This window comes from Crotalus tigris, unplaced genomic scaffold, assembly GCF_016545835.1.
Source record: "Crotalus tigris isolate CLP2741 ecotype Arizona unplaced genomic scaffold, ASM1654583v1 scf7180000018287.699579, whole genome shotgun sequence".
Classification (NCBI taxonomy): Eukaryota; Metazoa; Chordata; class Lepidosauria; order Squamata; family Viperidae; genus Crotalus; species Crotalus tigris.
Window position 1 is genome coordinate 512,318 of NW_024096924.1, and position 19,026 is coordinate 531,343.

General features: G+C 37.0%; 1 protein-coding gene across 7 annotated transcripts in view; it reads right to left on the reverse strand.

Moving 5' to 3' along the window:
* The window catches only part of LOC120310748 (partitioning defective 3 homolog), a 449,365-nt gene that overhangs the window by 373,410 nt on the left and 56,929 nt on the right, over positions 1-19,026 (reverse strand). For 5 of the 7 annotated variants that reach the window (XR_005557452.1, XR_005557451.1, XM_039349525.1 and 2 more), the window contains exon 3: positions 4,933-5,067. The exons of 1 other annotated variant lie outside the window; for it this stretch is intronic. Coding sequence is in view for 3 of the 6 variants with exons in the window: in XM_039349525.1 (XP_039205459.1) it covers positions 4,933-5,067 (135 nt within the window). In the remaining 3 variants the exon portion in view is untranslated. Of the gene's footprint in view, positions 1-4,932; positions 5,068-19,026 lie in introns of those variants that run through there. One more of the 7 variants, XM_039349524.1, reaches the window with a different exon arrangement.

Consider the following 19,026-nt stretch of genomic DNA (forward strand, 5'->3'; position numbering starts at 1 on the left):
CATCCAATCAGAGCACAGCCAAGCTCCTAACCAATCAGAACACACCTCCATCCAATCAGAACACAGCCAAGCTCTCACCCAATCAGTTCATACCCCCACTGGCAGTTAAAAGGAAGAAACAGCTACGATCACACATTGCTCCTAGAAGCACGAAGCCAAAAACACCAGCCTGAAGATGACAAATGAGAATTCGTCGAAACGTCGCCAAGACACTTCCAATTTGACGCGGGAGAAAATCCGAATAACTAAAGACATAAATATATTTATTTATATAAAACTATGTCAGCATCTCTGACTTCATTTGGACATCTGCTGCACAATTCCCTGACAGAGCTCTGATAATATGAAGCAGTAAAGATCTGCAAACATCTAGAAAATGCACAAGGGTGTAATTATCTCTTCACAAAATGGTAGCTGAATGAAAGGGCTCCCAATTCAATATATTGTCCCCAACACTGGTTAAACAGATGCCTCTGAAGAAAATACAAGATAGTAACTTGGTTGGCCTTTTCCTCCTCCTCCTCCTCCCTCCTCACTATTCTTAGATATATCAACTACAAATCTCTGAATTCTAATTACTATAACCAATTGATAATTGATATCCACTCTTACTTAACTTTTCTAGCACAGTGAAAATCCCAACACAAACCCTCTATCAGTGAATTTTATCCATTTCATTTTTAAATTAAAAGTAGCTCATCAAAAAAATTACAAGATGAATGGAAACTGTCTCTGATAGGCACTAGCCACTTTTAGAGCCTAGTATTTTGAACTATTTATAGAGTAGTTCAGCAGTGAAAATCTCTCTAAGTACCAAGTTCAAAAGGGTACTAAGTACCAAGTTCTAGCTAATACTTTGAATTGTAAACAAAGAAATCTATAGCAGAAGATATAATATCCTCTACAGACACAATTAAGGGAATTGCTTTAATGCACTTGAAACTTTTAATCTTCACAATCTTTGAAGTGGCTGCGAGGATTGCTTCTATTTAAGTTTGAAGGTTCTATGCTATGCTAAAAGTTTTACAATGATGTAAAGCATTAAAATAAATAATCTTAATTTGGTCAGATCTATATTCATTAACTGTATTACCTAGCAAGGGAATAAAAATACAAAGTTTTAATTCTACTAATGTATTTCACTTATGCACTATAGTAATTAAGGGCACTGTTGAACAACATTCACTCACTCTTCACTAAAGCCAAATTTTCACTGTTATCCACTGGGAGTCTCTCTCTCTCTCTCCCTCTCCCTCTCCCTCTCTCCCTCCCTCCGTGTGTGTGTGTGTGTGTGTGTGTGTGTGTGTGTGTCTTCAATCCAAACTAAACTCTAGGAACTGAACTTAATAGAACTCAGTTCTGACAAACATGAGTAAGATGATGCTGTTGTGTCTTTAAACATTTAGTTGGTTGTACTAACGCAATATTCAGACAATAAAAATAATGATGTACAACATAAATGTAACAAAACTCAAATGAAAATTAATTGCTGAACTTAAAATTGCAGGGAAGAAGTTAAATAGTAAATAGTACAATATGGCAAAAAAATTAATCCCAATTCACTAACAAACTGACTGAATGATCCCTTCTGTCAGACAATGTGTCCATCTACCAGCAACACATAAGCCTGAATGTCTAGGACCTTTGTCCTTTGACTACAGTATTTTTTAAAACTCCTCTACTGACAAACTGTTGTTGTTTTTTTCTTTTCACTCAAAAGTGAAGGGAAGAATGCAATGACAAATATCTGGCCTGTCTCACTTCGAAGGACTAAAGTAATCATGGAGAATGGGTGTCCATAAGGTCCCATTTCTGCAAGATACTTCCAACATATTGTCAGTCAAGTGATTCAGGTCATACACTTGGCTACTGAGACCATTATGTTCTGAGCTAAATCCAACTTCTTCAGAATGAATTACCTTCCTCAATTAACTCCATTTCTTGAAACACTTTATCATATTCAAAGATCAGGACTATCAAGTGGCGCATTGTCTGTATCCAATCATGTCTTGAAATCAACTTTGTCAACTAATGATTTTCTCAGATGATTTTTTTACTTATGGGATTTAGTCTACCTAGGGATAATTCAGAAGAAGATCTTGGGCTTCTAATTAGAATTCTCATTCTCTTTTCTGAAAGAGCTTCCCGATTTATTTATTCAATTATACATTTCACTCATAGTGTGGAAAGGTGAACTGAAGATAGAATGTTACAGTGGAAGTATTATCCAATATGGCTTAATCATTTTATTATGGAAAAAGTCCAATTCAGTCAAGCAGGTTTGGCATATGGTGGGTCCCATCAGATAAGGAATTCAGCTGGTGGCATCCGGGAGATATGCCTTCTCAGATGTAGCTCCTGACTCTTGAATATTCTGCCTTTTAGCTATCAGGGTGGTTATGACCCCATTGGCTTTCACGAGGCAGTGAAGACTTGGTTGTGTGTCTGAGCCTAGGGCCCCAGATGTGATAAAGACTACATTTCCTGACATTAACTTCCATAGTAACAATTTTACTTGGTGCCATATATATTTATTTTGTGCTGTTTAACTGGTTTTTATGTATTATGATTACCCCACATAGGGTCACTTGCTAAAATGGGCAGTTATAGAACTCAGATAAATGAATAAACAAATTGATAATCCAAATTTCTTTTAAGCAAAGCAAGGCAAATAAGTATTATTAAATGTCTGAACAGTTTTTACTTTAAAAGGAGAAAGAGGGAAAAGGGGTCTTCAGAATCAGAATTTTTAAGCACAGTTATGTTTTTCATGTGCAAAACCTCATCACCCTCTACAGTACTTTGTTCCATTCTGTTCTTGTTAAGGATTGTTTCCGTTGTTCATGCCCTGTTACACAATTTCAGTTTAATTAATTATCCCACTGATATGAAATCACCAAAGAATTCCTTCTTTCTAGGTACATGCAAACTCATTAACATCAAATATAATAGATTTTTTTAAAAACCATCATAGAAAAATACTTAAGGGGAAAAAGCACTCAGTTATTGAATGAAATTCTGACTTGTTTTATCACTTCTCAATAGTAATTTAACTTTCTTGAAAGTAAATAAAATTTTGGGTTAGAACACTACAATGTATAACTGTATTTGCAATGTATTCAAATATGCAAATGGTATACATTTCCTAGAAGGTCACCAGTAAGACTCCTGATTCAACTTGCTTTCAAAAATAAACATGTAATTTAATGACAAAAGAAAAAGAAAACCATAACAATAGCTTTAGAGTCTTCAGTTTAGCAACTGACATGAGACTAAGAAATACTATATGGGTTTTACTTCCATCCAAAGTCAAGAAACTACAGAAAAATGTTAAAAGGATTTTGCATGTTTGATGTTTTTCCAGTGGAGGAGAGAAAAAATGAGGTAAATATCAGAGCCAGTGTGCAGTGTATTACTGCCAGGTTTATCATCTTGGTATATACTAAAGTTGGGTGTGGCTGTGATGTTCTACAGAATCAAAACAAGATTATGAGATTAATAGCTCTAATTCAACTGCCACATTAAATGCTTTTGCTAGCTTGTCAAATAAATAGTTTGCTTGCATCCTGCAAAATCAGCCAACAAGTGAGCCTTCTACATTCTAAATAATAGCCCACATTACTGGGGCTCACTATTTAGTCTGCCATATAAATTATATTTCATAAAGATTCAGGACAAAACACAATTTGTGATTTTCCATTTCATGTAACCTAACTTTATTAAAGGACATATTAACATATTAACAGTGAATGTTTCTTTAAAGAAGAGCTTGATAATAAACTCCTCACTTTGTATTCCACACTAGAAGCCTATAGCATCATATGACACTGAACTGAACTGAAGTTCTTTGTATTACAGATGAACAGTTTAACTGTAGATGGAGAATTCATGTATCTTCCTGCATATTTACGATGAGGTGAATGTATACAGATTTTTTAATGGGAGTGCATTATATGTTTGATTTTTCATCTGAAATAGTACTGACCAATAATAACAGATACAAAACTTAATCGCAATAGCAATAGCATTTAGACATATGCCACTTCATATTGCTTTATAGTCCTCAGTAAGCAGTTTACCCCCAACATCCTTTATCCTTATTTTACTGAGTCAACCTTGAGCCGGTCAGGATCAAACTGCTGGTATTTATCAGAATTAGACTGCAATACTGCATTCTAACTACTGTGCCACCATGGCTCAAAGATCAAGACTGAAATCTCTAAAACTGGCACACTGTTTTCCAATATAATTTCATCCAGATTCATTAACATACACTGGAACTCTAGCGCTCTGTGCTTCTGTCTTCAAAATGAGGAAGATAGAAATGCCATTGTTAAGACTTTTTTTTTTAGATTTTATTTATCCTACCTTTATTATTTTTATAAATAACTCAAGGTGATGAACGTGCTTATTTCTTCTTCCTTCTCCTATACTCACCATTACAACAACTCTATGAGGAGGTTTGCGCTGAGTCAGGGTGGCTGGCCCAAAATTACCAAGCTGGCTTTCATTCTTAAGGCAGGACTCACAGTCTCCTGCTTTTTAGTCTGGTACCTTAACCACCAGACCAAACTGGCTTCCATAAATTGAAATTATAACTTATTTTTTTAAGAGACCTCTATATTTCTGATCATTATCAGTTGTTCAGAAGCCAATACAGTTTGAAGTTTGTTTGTTTTTTTGTAAGGATAGGCAACATTTTACTCTCTCAAGGTTTTGGTCTCCAACACTACCATCTTTTGCCACTGGCCAAAGTACCGTATAGGACACTAATGGAAACTACTATACAGGACACTAATAGAAACTAAAATTCAGAAGTTCTGGAGCTCTACCAAACTGCCTACCTCTTGATAAACCTGTGTGCCTATATGCTTATGAAGGTATATAAAATTAATATTTTATACTAGATTATCTTAAACAGATATATGTTACCTGTTCTTGTCTCTCCAGCCATTTATCTACCATGGGATGAGTGGCACTTAATGAAGAACGAGCATTATCCCTCTGAAATTGATTAGAAGACCAGGTACTGGTGTCCCGTGGGAGGCTTCTGTAATTTTCGTCTTTCTGTTTTAAAACAAAGGAGGAAACTCCTATGATATAAAGCCAAAGCAAAAAATACTGTCTAAGGACAACAACCTTGGAGCAAGACTTTAAAAGATAGCTCACCAAGACTAACTGATCAATAAACAAAATGAGTTTGTTTGGAATACTTGCACTACAAATCTGCTATAGAACTTCAACTTCAACTTGACTTACAGCTATAATCAGGACCAAAATTTCCATTCCTAAGCATAGTTGTTAATTGAGTCACATCTCATTTTATGATCTTTTTTGTTAAGCAAATCACTGCAGTTGTTAAGTGAATCACATGGCTACTAAGTGAGCCTAGTTTCCCAATTGACTTTGCTTTTTGAAAGCTGGCTGAGAAGGTTGCATATGGCAATCCGATGATCTCCTGAATAATCTTGGATCATCTTTCAATTTCCATTAAATTACCTCTCTCAGAAGATGTGTATGTATGTCTGTAAACAAACACTAGGCTCCTCAGAGCTTATACATCTATTTCAAATGCATAATCTTATCTTACTCCTATAGTTAACTACAGAACCACTGTTTATTTATTAGATTTTTATCCCACCTTTATTATTTTTATAAATAACTCATGGCAGCAAACATACATACTGTTCCTCTTATTATGGACTACAAACTCAAAATAAAATTTATATCTTAAATAAAAATAAAATAAAACTTAAAATATGGACAAATGGAAATCTTGTCCCTACACAAGTAACTATTTGCATAGAAAAGCCATCCAGTTAATCTAACCTGTATTATCATAATCCAGAATCAAGGACTCTGTGAAGTAGAGAAAAATATAACTTTAAATGTAAATAAAATGTATGTATATTTTATATCAAATTTCTCAAAAGTATATATCACAAAAAATGACCATATGCAACCTTGAGTATCTGATAGAGAAAATATCATAGTGAGCTTACAAGGATCTTGCAAAACTAAGATTAGGTCTGGGAAGTCACTATTTTTTTCTCAAGCATGATTAAACCTGGAAACAGGGAAGTAAATTAAAGTAACAAAGAGGTCAATTATCATAATAGCCCTCTGTGAAAAGCTGACATCTGTCCAGGGCTCAGAATCAGATAAACCAGTTATCTGATTAATAACTTCAGTCAATAGAAACAGTTCAGGAATTAAAATAGGTATACCATATAACTCTTAACTATAGAGAGCTACAAATACCAGAATGTTTCAGCTATTAGTGTGGGGCCAAAACAAGGTTTTAATACCTCTGTATTTGAAGTGTCTACTCATCTAAGACTATTGAATCACCAGATCTACTTGGGAATGAAATGGAGGGTAGACAGTCATTTCTTGCCCTGCCTCCCATACAATCACTGGTTTTGTTCATTGGGGTTCATATGGATCAGAGACCTATCTATCATTATTTCTGTAAGCCACACAGAGTCACTGATAGGTAGGTAGGTAGGCAGCAGGCATCTCTCTCTCTGTGTGTGTCTGTGTCTGTCTGTCTCTGTCTCTGTTTGTCTGTCCATCCATCCATCCATCCATCCATCCCTGGTGATGCAGTGTTAAAATGCAGTACTGCAGGCTACGTCTGCTGACTGCCAGCTGACAGCAGTTTGGCAGTTTGAGTCTCACCAGGCTCAAGGTTAACCCAGTCTTCCATAGTTCCGAGGTAGGTAAAATGAGGACCCAGATTGCCGGGGGCAAAATGCTGATATTGTAAACTGCTTAGAGAGGGCTGTAAAGCGGTATATAAGTCTAAGTGCTAAGGGCTATTGCTATCCATCCTTTCATACAGTGTTTCAGGGCAGTGTACATGATAAAACAATGCACATACATTAAAATTCATTACCACATTACAAATACAACCATAATAAATTAAAAGAATAGAAAGTCAACATAAAGACATACAAAATTTGTTTTTAATGAACCCTCTTGTAACTATCTAGCACAGAGGTCCCCAACTCCCGGTCAGTGGACCGGCACTAGTCCATGGCATTCCAGAAACCAGACCAGGCAAACAAGCGAAGCCCCGTCCATGGGATGCAGGCAGCATTGAAACCTCACCCCCTCCAGTCTGCAGAAAAATCTCTCTCTAAGGAACCAGTCCCTGGAGCCCAAAACGTTGGAGACCACAGATCTAGCAGGTATCACTCTATCACAGGATCCTAAATATAGTTGTTTTAAGGGCCTTCCAGAAGGCTAAAGGGGTTGGATCACCATCACTTTACGGGTATTGAACCATACTGTTTGAGAAGCACTGTATTGAAACAATCATTATACACTAAACTTGTATCTTTAAAAAGAAAAGAAAGGAAAAGCTGGCAGCTTAGTTTGCTTGTTTCTAAGCTAGTTTTGCAACCATATATCTACTGATGTTTTTGTTGTGTTTTCTATCATAGTTCTAGCACCATCTTGTTAACCAGGGCTTATGGAATAGCATGGACATAAACCATTTGCTTTGAAGCACATCAATATTTAAATGACTAAATGTATGTAGATATACCAGTAGCAGTTAAGACTTATATACCGCTTCACAGTGCTTTTACAGCCTTCTCTAAGCGATTTACAGAGTCAGCCTATTGCCCCCAACTATCTGGGTCCTCATTTTACCGACCTTGGAAGGATGGAAGGCTGATTTGAGCCTGGTGAGATTCAAATTGCAGACAGCCGACAGTCAGAAGAAGTAGCTTGCAGTACTGCATTCTAACCACTGTGCCACCACGGCTCTTATGACAAGTTCATGTCAGTTTTGTTTCTATAAGTAAATTATATGAAGTTTGCAGAGACTTCAATCTTATATTGAGACTAAAGCCACTTTCAATTCAGGTATTCCTCAACTTACAATAGTTCATTTAATGACTGTTCAAAGTTACAACATCACTTAAAAAATGACTTATGACTGTTTTTCACATATACAACCATCACAACATCCCCATGATCATTAAATGATCAAAATCCAGACACTTGGCAACTGACTCATATTTATGACAGTTGCAATGTCCCAAGGACATGTGATCACCTTTTGCAGCCTTCTGACAAGCAAAGTTAATGGGGAAGCCAAATACACTTAGCAACCATGTTACTAATTTAACAATTGCAGTGCTTTCCTTAACAATTTTGCAAGAAAGGTCATAAAATGAGACAAAATTCACTTAGTAAATGTCTCAGTTAGCAACAGAAATTTTGGGCTCAATTTGATGATAAGTCGAGGACTACCTGTATTTCAATAATAGAGTCCAGTAAGTTAAATAAGTGAAAGGAAATTGTTTCTATCCCCTTTTAAAGTAACACCCCCCCCTAATGTTCTTGTGTTCTCTTTTTGCCTGTTAAGATATCTCTTAAAAAGTTACAGACAAACTAAGTTGTCCCTGGAGTCACATTATACTCCTGATGACTTAATGGACACATTCTACATATTTCTGAGAGTCAACATGAAAGTGAATCACCACTGGCTTCTTCAACATATTTCCCCCACTTCCAACCTTCCTGGTCTTCAATATACTTGCAGAATTTTGCCAGATATGTACAAGAAACCAAACATGGAAATCTCTGTCTTGAATATAATGGTCATTAAACTATACAACTTCTCCCTTCTCTGTATTAGCATGTTCATGCACATTCCTGTGCTTAAGACAATTAGTCAATTGTCTTTAAAATCCCATTATGCCCTTGAAATTTTGATTTTTTTTTATCTTGTGTGTTCAGAAACAAATGCTGGAGTTGCTATATCTGATACAGTGTTCAGTATAATTAAAAGAACAGGAAAGCATTGTTCATATTTATCAAAGGAATAATGGCACAAATACTGGATTTGAAATCTACTGAAGTAGATTTCTGGGAGGAAAAAAATTAATCTACATGGTTTATGTAAAGAAGTTGTCTATAAATCTTCCATTGTTCTACAGCAATTTTGCACCTATTTTATCTTTCAATTTTTAATTTTCTATCTCCTTGACATATTTTGATGATTTTATATTAATATATATGTCCGAGTATATTATCTTGGTTTTGTCATCTTTCTTTCAAGGTCTCTTTGAGGTCACTTTTTATTTTTCCAGCAAATTATAAATATATCAACTATGGTGAATTCCTACCTTCACTGAACAATTCCTACTGTACTCTTAATCTCTTTTCTGAGCTCAGATACATAATAATGATAATAATAATAATAATAACAACAACAACAACAACAACAACAACAACAACAACAACAAAGCAACCACAACGACAATGACAATGATAATAAAGTTGGAAGGGACATTGGAGGTCATCTAGTCCAACCTCTTGCTCAGGCAAGAACCCTATACCATTAGAGATAAATGGCTGTCCAATCTCTTCTTAAAGACTTCCAGTGTTGGAGGATTCACCACTTCTGGAGGCAGGTTGTTCCTCTGGTTAATTGTTCTAACTGTCAGGAAGTTTCTCCTTAGTTCTAGGTTGCATCTCTCTTTGGTTAGTTTCCATCCATTGCTTCTTGCCCTGCCTTCAGGGGCTTTTGAGAATAGCTTGACTCTCTCTTCTTTGTGGCAACCCCTGAGATATTGGAAGACTGCTATCATGTCCCCCCTCGTCCTTCTCTTCATTAAACTAGACATACCCAATTCCAGCAACCGTTCCTTGTATGTTTTAGCCTCCAGTCCCCTAATCATCTTTGTTCCTCTTCTCTGTATTCTTTCTAGAGTCCCAACATCTTTTTTACATCGTGGTGACCAAAACTGGATGCAGTATTTTAAATGTGGCCTTACCAAGGCATTGTAAACTGGTATTAACACTTCACGTGATCTTGATTCTTTCTATCCCTCTGTTAATGCAGCCTAGCACTGTGTTGGCTTTTTTGGCAGCTGCAGCACACTGCTGGCTCATATTTAAGTGATTGTCCACTAGGACTCCGAGGTCCCTCTCATAATTACTACTATTTAGCAAGGTACCTCCTAAACAATACCTATTCATTTGGTTTTTCTTGCCTAAATGCAGAACCTTACTTTTTCACCATTGAATTTCATTTTGTTAGATAGTGCCCAAACTTTAAGTCTGTCAAGATCCTTCTGTATCTTAAGCCTGTCTTCTGGAGTGTTGGCTATTCCTGCCAGCTTGGTGTTGTCTGCAAATCTGATGAGTTCCCCATCCATCCCCTCATCCAAATCATTGATGAAGATGTTGAAGAGCACTGGGCCCAGAACAGAGCCCTGGGGCACCCCACTACTCACTTTCCTCCATGTAGATGCAGTTCCATTGAGGACCACACGCTGAGTACGGCCAGTCAGCCATCTACGAATCCATCTGATGGTGATGTCTAACCCACATTTTTCTATCTTATCAAGCAGTAGATTGTGATCTACTTTATCAAATGCCTTACTGAAGTCCAAGTAAATTATATCCACAGCATTCCTCTGGTCCACTAATTTTGTCACTTGGTCAAAGAATGCAATAAGATTTGTCTGGCATGATCTGTTTTAGACAAACCCATGTTGGCTTTCGGTAATGACTTTGTTTGCCTCTAGGTGTTCGCTGATTCGTTATTTGATTATCTTTTTCAGAATCTTCCCAGGTATTGAGGTCAGGCTGATAGATCTGTAATTTCCTGGATCCATTTTTTTCCCTTTTTTGAAGATGGGAACTACATCAGCTCTTTTCCAGTCCTCCGGTAGTTCCCCAGTGCTCCAGGATCTTTGAAAGATATAGTTCAGTGGTTCTGAGACCATATCTGCCAGTTCCTTGAGAACCTTGGGGTATAATCCAACTGGTCCTGGTGATTTGCATTCGTTTAGGCTGGACAGGTGCTCACTTACCATTTTCTTTGCATATCTTATGTTTCTAATCTGTTTTTTATGGTACTGTTTTTAATAGGTTGGGCTGTTTTTTCCCTTTGTGTAAACACAGATGCAAAAAATGAGTTAAATAGTTCTGCTTTCTTCCTGTTGCTTGTCATCTTCTTGCTACTTTCTCCCACTAATAGGCCAATCATTTCCTTGATTTTTTTGTTTTTTTTGTTTTTTACATGTTGAAAGAGGTTTTTGTTATTTTTGACTTTTGTTGCAAGCCTTAGTTCATTTTGAGCCTTAGCTTTCCTCACTTCATCTTTGCAGGCTCAGGCTATTTGTTTATATTCTGCCTTAGTTATGTTTACCTCTTTCCACTTGTTATACTTGTCTTTTTTGTCTTTCAATTTATCAGAGAATTCTTTATGCAGCCATTCCGGTTTCTTTTGAGAGCTGTTATTTTTCTTCTTCGTTGGTATTGTGCTAGACTGGGCTTTTATTATCTCACTTTTCAAAATTTCCCAAGCTTCTTGAGTTGTTTTCCCCTTGAGGATTCTCATTCATGGAATCCTTCCCAAACTCTCTCTCAGTTTATTGAAATTAGGTCTCTTGAAGTCCAAGACTCTAGTTTAACTACTCTATTACTTGTGCTTGCATAATGTTAAATTCCATTATTGCATGGTCACTCCCCCCCAAGGCTCCTGTGGCTTCAACACCTTCTATCATTTCATCCCTGTTAGTGAGAATTAGGTCCAATATGACTAATCCTCTAGTTCCCTTCTCTACTTTTGGGGAGACAAAGCTAGGTTTGTCAGGAATCTGTTTGATCTTCCACTTGGTGCAGAGTTCGTCTCCCAGTTGATGTTAGGGTAATTAAAGTCCCCCATTACTATTGTGATGTGCTTCCTACATAGGAAGCTGACTAGCAAAAGTTCATCTATTTCCTCTGTGTGGTTGGGGAATATATACCTATGGCAATGTCATTTTTCCCCTTTTATGTTGACCCAAATGCATTCAAGACAGCTTTCATCATTGTTGTGCTCTATTTCTGTAGAGATATAGTTATTTCTTATATAGAAGCAACTCCACCTTCTCTTTTATTTCGTCTGTTTATTTTAAATAATTTAAATCCCTCTAGCTGTGTGTTCCATTTGTGGGCTTCATCCCACCAAATTTACATAATGGCAACAATATCATATCTGCCCTCATTTACCTGAATTTCTAATTCATCCTGTTTATTGCTCATACTCTGTGTGTTGGTGTATAAACATCTGAATCCTTTATGACTAACCCTGTGCTTACTTTCTACATAACCTGTGTGGTGCCTGAGTTCCCCTATTTTCTTACCACCTGTTTTATTAGTGCACTTGGTGTAGCACTCACTATTGAAAGCTTGATTTTGCTTGACAGCTAGGTTGATATTCTTGTCCACATACACCCCTATGTTACATGCACTGATAACCCTATAATTTTTAGATTGCCAGGGACATGAATGTTCTGTATCAATTAACTCACTGTCCCCGTTTAGTTTAAATATTTCTCCAGAAAATCTGTGAATTTATTGCTGAGTAACTCAATCCCTTTCTTTGATGGATGCAAGCCATCTCTTTTGTACACTTTTTCATTGGACCAGTGCAGACATCATGACTAATATAATCAAAGCCTTCCCCTTTACACCACTCTTTTAGCCACATGTTGAAATTCTGCTATTCACAGAATTTTGTTCCTTATACACTGGTAAAACCTCTGAAAAAGTAAGCCTACAGCCTATCCTGCTAAGTTCCTGCCCCAAGCTCTGGAAATCATTCTGCACAGAGAGTTTATCTTTTTGAGACAGATCATTAATGCACAACAGTCCTTGCTGGCATTCTTGACTATCTTACAAATACGCTTCATGTCCCTACTGGCAGTAAACTGACATATGTGATTAAATCTCCTTTATTATAGTTGTCTCGAGTCAAAGATATTTGCCAGTCAATTAACAGTGAAGTTGCCAACTTAAAAAACTTGTTTTTTTAAAAAAAATACCATATTTCTTTACCAAACTTTGTCTTATAAAGTTTCTTTTTAATTCTTTTTCCCCATAAATACCTATTATTAGCTAAGCCTTCTATGATGGATATTCCATTATTTGTAGATTTGATGTGTTCTATTATCAACAAGAAATAGCTTGCATGACATATAATTCAAATTAGGAGCTGCAAAATCTACCTCTTTCTTTGGTATCTTGCAAAAGTTTGAATTTTTCTCCTAATTTCTTTTCCTATTCTGTCTGTCTGTCTGTCTGTCTGTCTGTCTGTCTGTCTGTCTGTCTGTCTGTCTATCTATCTGATTATTGTTCTTTGCCATTCTTGAAAGGTTTTGTCTGAAATTAGAATAAGTTCCATTTCAAATAAGAAATTCATTAGATAATATATTCACTTTTTTGTTAAAATGAGGCTCAGCAACGAAAATGTTAGATTCTTCCACCTCTCTAGGTCTTTTTGGTTATTTATTTTATTTATTTGTATCCCATCTTTATTATTTTTACAAATAACCCAAGGCTGTGAACATGCCCAAACAATCTTCCTCTTCTTATTTCCCTCACAACAACAACTTTGTGAGGTTGGTTGGGCTGAAAGAGAGTGACTGGCCCGAAATCACCCAGCTGGCTTTCATGCCTATGACAGGACTAAAACTTATAGTCTCCCACTTACTAACCTAGTGCCTTAACCACTAGACCAAACTGGCTCACATTTTGTAATTTTGTAAATAAAAATATATTATATATTATTTTTCATATTATAATTATATAAATACACACTTTAAAAATATTTTTTTTTTTTTTTACAGTTCTGGAACACAAAAATCACAGCCATGACTAGTTTGTCCCCGTGATTCACTTCTGTCAGTATTCAATGTCATATTCAAATAAAATGTTTTGTGACATGGTGAAACTAGCCATGAAGTCTGTAAATAACTAATTTCACATTCAATCTGAACTCAAAAATTATGAGAGCTTCCTATATAAAAAAGGATATTAAACTGCAATGAAAAGTTGGTTTAATATAATGGTTTATCCAAAGCTAATGGTTATTATTTCATTGTTCAACAATACTCACTCCACGTAAATCTCGCTTAACAACCATTCAAAGTTATGACAGTACCCCACATGCATACACCACGGTCACGTGATCGCATTTCAGATGTTTGGAAATCAGCTCACATTTACAACTGGATGCAATCTCTCACAATCACATGACCACAATTAGTGATTTTCTTTTTTGCCATTTTCTAGCAAAAATGCCCATTCGAGAAAATGGATTTGCTTAATAATCATGTGGTTTGTTTAACGATTGTGGTAATTCATTTTATGACCATCATAAAACCACCATAAAATTAAATCAGATGACATGGGAACCCACATAACGACTGCAATGAGCAAAATTCAAAGTTCAGTTGTGGTTGTTAGGTGAGGGCTACCTGTATTATAAGAAGGTGGCATTTAATCATGGACCCTGGGATGGAGAAAGGAAAGAGATCTATATGAACAAGGGGTAACTCATTTCCTGAACTGACATTTGAGCAACAAAAGTTTCCTTCCTTCTTTTGGAATATGATGAGTCCAAATTGGATGCACGTTATTTTTCATGTACAACTTTGGGGAAAGGGAAGAGCTACCATATATTTGTAGGTTATGAGTAGAGGTTCTCTGTTCCACAAAGTGTGGGACTCTAATTTAACAGAGCCCTAGAGAGTATCACTTTCAAGAAAAGCCATCATTCTCCTTTATATTCATACTGAATAATAGATGCATGAAAAAGGCAAGTTCCAGCCCTCTCCTTGATCTACTGTGAAAGTCTCCATAGGTTTAACCAAAGACCTGAAGAGGGATAGAAAGGAAGACTAATGTCTACGTAGAAATAGATTTTGCCCTGAGATAGTTGATCAATCAACCGCTCAAGCAAATATAGAACTGGGAGATAATCTTTCTGACTGTATAACATTACACTGTATATATCCTTCAATAAAATACAATCTAAAATCAAGGGAAGGACTTCTTGGCCCTGCCACCAATTCTCAGCAGTTCAAATCAAGGCTTGAGATGCTATTTGGAACTTGTAAGATCAGAAAGTTCTGCGGACTGACAGCTGTGGCAGTGGATAGTGGGGAAGAAGGGATTGTTTCACACGTGCAAATGAAGCTTCACATGTCACCAGCTGCTTGGGCGGCCCAGTTCCATGGACCCCTGTGCTAGATGATGACGTATTCCTCACCTCTTTTCTAGATGCTGAGCCGGAAACCAGTTCTCTTGCTCATATATGTGCTACAAGGCAGACGGATTTCCATGAATGAAAAACATATTATTGGAGAATATTATTTACCATGAAAGGTAAGAGAAGTTGAAGGACTAATGTGTATGTGAAGAGATAGATAAAAAAATAGAATAGCAATTTTTACCTAGATTCTTGGAAACAAAAGCCAGTTTGGGACTGTTCTGTTTATATGGATGTCAGGCACACATTTCAGGACTTCAGGGCTCTATTATAAGGACATAGAGGCTAATTGTGTCCGTCAGCAAGTGACTTGTTATAAATGTTTGTATATATTAAATGAGACGGACAGCATTGTTTGGCAGTCTCTATTCCCCTCTGGGTAGGTTCAATTTATTTTATCATTCTACAATGCAATTGAACACTCTGCCTATTTCCTGATGATTTTGGAACTCTGACCTTGTAAACCAAAGCAGATGAGACAGGTGAAGTCCATAAGCCATGCTTAACAAAGCAGCCCGGTCTAGCAGCACAATTCAAGGTGTATATTAATCAAAATACACAGAGAAAGTCTGTACTACAAAATTATACCAATAGAGAAAGAATCTTCTTCAATAGGAGAAGAATCTTTAACTGGGAAACAAGACACAAGAGCAAGCATTTAGTTCCAATCCTCACAAGGCCAGACTATTTGCATTCTGCTTTCTGCAAAAAAGCATTTGAGAAAAATAACTGCCTCTTACTCATCCTGTTTATCAAAAGCCTTTTAGAAATCCTTGTTCTCTTCAACTGGAACAGGGGTTTCAAACTGCCAGCCCACGGGCCGGATGAATCATGCCGAAACTGCGCCCATCCCATTGCCAGCAATGGAGAAAAAGTTGTGATACGTCGCAACACATCACATGATGTTGCGAGTCTGAACTGGAAGAACCAATCTGTCGTGTGTGTGTGTGTGTGTGTGTGTGTGTGTGTGTGTGCGCGCGCGTACGTACATACATACATACATACTAAAACTAGCAATGCCAGGAAAAAGCTAGAATATTTTAAAAGGACTAAGTCATATTTAAATGGATTTAGGCTCAGGAAATGCAAGTTAAATATACTTGAAAAAGATCAGCTGTATCTGATCCAAAGATGGAGGGGTGAGAAGAGGAGGAAGAATAAAATTTGTCATGGGGATAGTTTTGATAAGACAAAAAAACAAAAAAAAAACAAAAACAAAGGAAAGCTATGTTCATTTCCTCAGGTGCATTTTTAAAAAGAACTCTTATAACAAATAACACTTATATAAACAATGATACCAAATCATCCATATACATCAAGATGAAAACTAAATTATTACTATATTCAATTTTTATAGACCTTTTTATTTATGTTATTTGTACCATGATTACTTTATAGTATTTAAGCCCTTTTGCTATCACACTGTAGCAGCATTTAAAGTTTCTCACTAGCTTTCTCCAACAATGTTATTTTTCCTCTTTTCCATTTTATAATTGTCAAAGACCTCATCTGCTGCCACCCACTTTGGTGATCATTTTCTATTCTCATGTTCCACTTTCCTGTTTGTTAAATAAGTGGGTGGGAGGGAGGGAAGCTGGAGTGATGCAGAACACAAGGTGTGTATTGCTTACAAAAGATGTTTCCATCAATATCTGGTCAATAGGCTATGTAAATAACTTCACTAGAACTATTATTGACTGGACTGAAAAGTCAGAAAATTCCCAGTTCACTGGACTCCAAAACCCCAGAGAGCCAAAACAACCCCACTTGGCCTCTAGATAATATACGGACAAATACTCAAAGGCTAGTATTCACTATTGACTATACATCCTTCCCAAATTCTACTACAACTCCTGTTCCTCCACTACTTTTCTTTGTGAGTCCTGTACTTCTGGTGAACAGTAATTCTTCTATTTGCCTTAGGCCATGGGTGTCAAACTTGCAACGCGACATATCGAGACTTTTTTCCCATTGCCAGCAATGGGGTAGGTGCGGTTTTGGCATGACGCATCTGGCCCACAGGACGGCAGTTTGACACCCCTGCCTTAGACTGCTTCAAGATGTTAAGTTTCCCAAACAAACACAAAGCATCTTCCTTCTCTCACACCAGCACCACTACTTTTAGCTGCCTCATTGTATAGCTTTTATAGCCACTAGTTGCTAGATGGGGTCAGAAGCAGTCTTAAAGGGACAGGACATTAGCAACATAGATATTTTTGCAAGTAGCCTATCTACTTGCAGTGAGAAATATGGATCCTGTATAAAAGCAAATCAGTTCTGCCACTGACATCTTATATCACTCCTGCAGAAGCTGCACCAACTATTGGTTCTGAACACAGTTCAAGATACTGATTATTACCTACAAAGCCCCGTGGGTCTTGCAACCTAGGTATCTTAAAAATTGGTTATTCCAGGTAGCTGCTATCTGCCTAATAGGTACAGAAAGATATCCAGAGGGAGAGAACATGGAATGGAATTTAGTAGATGGCAGGAACAGCCCCAAGAATAGCTCCTTCATCATCTTCTTCCCAAAACTTTGATGACTTAGTTATTTCACAAATATCCTTAGATATTAATATCCTTAGATATAAATGAATGCTATATGTATAGGTGTATATGTACAGTAGAGGTGACAAATAGATTTAAGGAATTAGATGTGATAGACAGAGTGCCTAAAGAACTATGGATGGAAGTTCGCAACAACGTACAAGAGGTAGCAACTAAAACCACCCCAAAGAAAAAGAAATGCAAGAAAGCAATATGGCTGTCTGAGGAAGCTTTGCAAATAGTTGAGGAAAGAAGGGAAGCGAAAGGCAAAGGAGAAAGAGAAAGATACACCCAATTGAATGCAGAATTCCAGAGAATAGCTAGAAGAGACAAGAATGCCTTCTTAAATGAACAGTGCAAAGAAATAGAAGAAAACAACAGAATAGGGAGGACCAGAGATCTCTTTAAGAAAATTAAGAAAATTAGAGATATGAAGGGAACGTTTCATGCAAAGATGGGCATGATAAAGGACCAAAATGGCAGGGACCTAACAGAGGCAGAAGAGATTAAGAAGAGATGGCAAAACTACATAGAAGAACTATACAAGAATGAGCTTAACATCCCAGATAACCACAATGAGATGGTCACTGACCTCGAACCAGACATCCTAGAATGTGAAGTGAAATGGGCCTTAGAAAATCTGAGCAACACAAAGCTAGTGGAGGTGACAGTATTCCAGCTGAGCTATTCAAAATCTTAAAAGACGATGCAGTAAAAGTGCTACACTCATTTGCCAGCAAATTTGGAAAACTCAACAGTGGCCACAGGATTGGAAAAGGTCAGTTTACATTCCAATTCCAAAGAAAGGCAATGTCAAAGAATGTTCAAACTATCGCACCATTGCACTCATTTCACATGCTAGTAAAGTAATGCTTAAAATCCTACAAGCTAGACTCCAGCAGTATGTGGATCGAGAACTACCAGAAGTACAGGCAGGATTTCGAAGAGGCAGAGGAACTAGAGATCAAATTGCCAACATACACTGGATCATGGAGAAAGCTAGGGAGTTCCAGAAAAACATCTAATTCTGCTTCATTGACTATGCAAAAGCCTTTGATTGTGTGGATCACAACAAATTGTGGCAAGTTCTTAAAGAGATGGGAGTACCAGACCATCTCATTTGTCTCTTGAGAAACCTATATGCGTGTCAAGAAGCAACAGTGAGAACCGAACACGGAACCACTGATTGGTTCAAAATTGGAAAAGGAGTCCGGCAAGGCTGTATACTGTCACCCTGCCTATTTAACTTATATGCAGAGCACATCATGAGAAAGGCAGGGCTAGATGAATCAAAAGTTGGAATTAAGATTGCCGGGAGAAATATCAACAACCTAAGATATGCAGATGATACCACGCTAATGGCAGAAAGTGAAGAGGAACTAAAGAGGCTCTTGATGCGGGTGAAGAAGGAGAGT